This window comes from Austrofundulus limnaeus, unplaced genomic scaffold, assembly GCF_001266775.1.
Source record: "Austrofundulus limnaeus strain Quisiro unplaced genomic scaffold, Austrofundulus_limnaeus-1.0 Scaffold3, whole genome shotgun sequence".
NCBI classification, from domain to species: domain Eukaryota; kingdom Metazoa; phylum Chordata; class Actinopteri; order Cyprinodontiformes; family Rivulidae; genus Austrofundulus; species Austrofundulus limnaeus.
Genome location: NW_013952405.1, coordinates 2,725,188 through 2,726,905, shown reverse-complemented (window position 1 = coordinate 2,726,905; position 1,718 = coordinate 2,725,188). Strand labels below are relative to the sequence as shown.

At 35.6% G+C, this 1,718-nt stretch overlaps 1 protein-coding gene across 3 annotated transcripts in view; it reads left to right on the top strand.

Moving 5' to 3' along the window:
- Positions 1–1,074, top strand: part of ncoa6 (nuclear receptor coactivator 6) — a 12,885-nt gene extending 11,811 nt beyond the window's left edge. For 2 of the 3 annotated variants that reach the window (XM_014017271.1, XM_014017261.1), the window contains exons 15-17: positions 198–239; positions 458–591; positions 696–1,074. In XM_014017271.1, coding sequence (XP_013872725.1) covers positions 198–239; positions 458–591; positions 696–742 — 223 coding nt within the window. In that variant the 3' untranslated portion in view covers positions 743–1,074. The remainder of the gene's footprint in view (positions 1–197; positions 240–457; positions 592–695) is intronic. The other variant, XM_014017279.1, reaches the window with a different exon arrangement.
- The last annotated feature ends 644 nt before the right edge of the window (positions 1,075–1,718 follow it).

Sequence of the window (1,718 nt, the reverse complement as noted above, 5' to 3'; positions counted from 1 at the left end):
GTATGTACATATATCATGCAATTATATAAATATAAAATGTCACGACTAAAAATAAATGTTAAAACACATTTTATTTCTCCAGTGACCTTTATGGCCCTGTGTCTTCATAGGGATTGCCATAATATTTTGGGGGTAGTGAGAGTATATTTGTGCAGCTCAATTGATAGTTTACTGCTGTTTTTCCACTTCTATCACAGATGGGCAAAGAAAAGAACGACGCCCATCAACTTAGTCCCAAGGTATGTATTATAACATAATTGTGCAGCAAAGTCTTACATCAACGTGGATGCTGGCAGGATGAAGATTGGCAGTATCTGTGGTAGATGAGGAAAAACAGCAGTGTCCTGTTTGGTATCATATCTTCGAGTAGAGCGGAGTCAAGTCGCACCTTTGTTTCTTTAGTAACGCGTACATGTTCTCATTCTTTTTTTGTTGTTTATCTGTCTGGTTCTCCCAGAGCTGCTGTGGAGAAGCCCAAGGGGCCAAGCAGGCGCAGCTCTCGAGCAGAGAAAGACTTAGAGGAGGAGCCATTGGCAGATAGTGGCATTAGGAAGAGATCAGCTAGGCCTGGAACAAGTGCTGCAGTAAAAGGTAATATAGACACTAACATGACTTTAAAAGACAACATCTGTCACTGCACATTCGCCATAAAAAATGCATAATTTTTCCACTAATAAAGTCTCATATTGTTTCAGAAACTGCAGCAAGTCCCACTCAAGCCAAACGAAGGAAGTCTAAATAGGCACAGCTACAGTTGTTTACCTGTGAATTGTACTGTAAATGCTTTGTTTTCCGCTGTGAATCAGTTGATGTTGGCTTCTCTGGCCTAGATTATAAATTTTCACTGGAGGAAGAAACTATGTACAGATTGTTTAAACAAAACAAAAAAAAAATGAAGCTATTGTTTTGTCCATAGTGTCATGTGTGCTTGCATTTTGTGTGACTGTGCTTTTTATGTTAAATGCTGGATTAATTGTGAAGATTGATAATGAACCTCACCATTACTGTATAATTATGCTGTAACATGGAATAAATTTTTTTACTGCTTTTGTTCTGTGAAAAAAAAMAAACACATTTTGTTTTATTCTGAAGTTGATTTTTGGCAGTGGCCACCCAAAAAATTTGGTGCCCACTTTGATTAGACAATTTTAGCCTCGAGTCCAGTTTTATATTTATTTGCTGTGCATTTTTTAATTTTCCTCGTTGTTTAGGGTTAATAGTCTCAAACAAAGTTTTTGATCAAGTAGAAGTAAAAATATCAATGGAATTATTTAAAATTCTAAAATAAAACTTAAAATAGGGTTGTCCTTCAGAAGGACTGGTCTAAAACCAATGTCATCAACAATGGGATAAAGGGTCTCAGATGGTAATGATTTTTGTACGGGTACATTTTTAGTAGGCAATTTCAGGATTATTCCCTAACTCACACGCTCCTGTATTTGTCACATAATTCGTATAAAATAATCCTTTATTAGTCCCACAGGTGGGAAATGTAGGTTGTCACGTCAAAATTTATGTATATGACATAAACCAAACAAATCTCCTGAAATTCTGTTCTAGTTTCCAATGGCCCTCTGCACTACTATCCTGTTTAAAAAAACTGAAGGCATCACTGATTGATATGTAAATACCAGTGTATTTGTGAGTTTATTTGTACTAGTTCTTTAGGACGGGTAAAGTTTGGCACATTTTAAATTATATATATATATATATATATA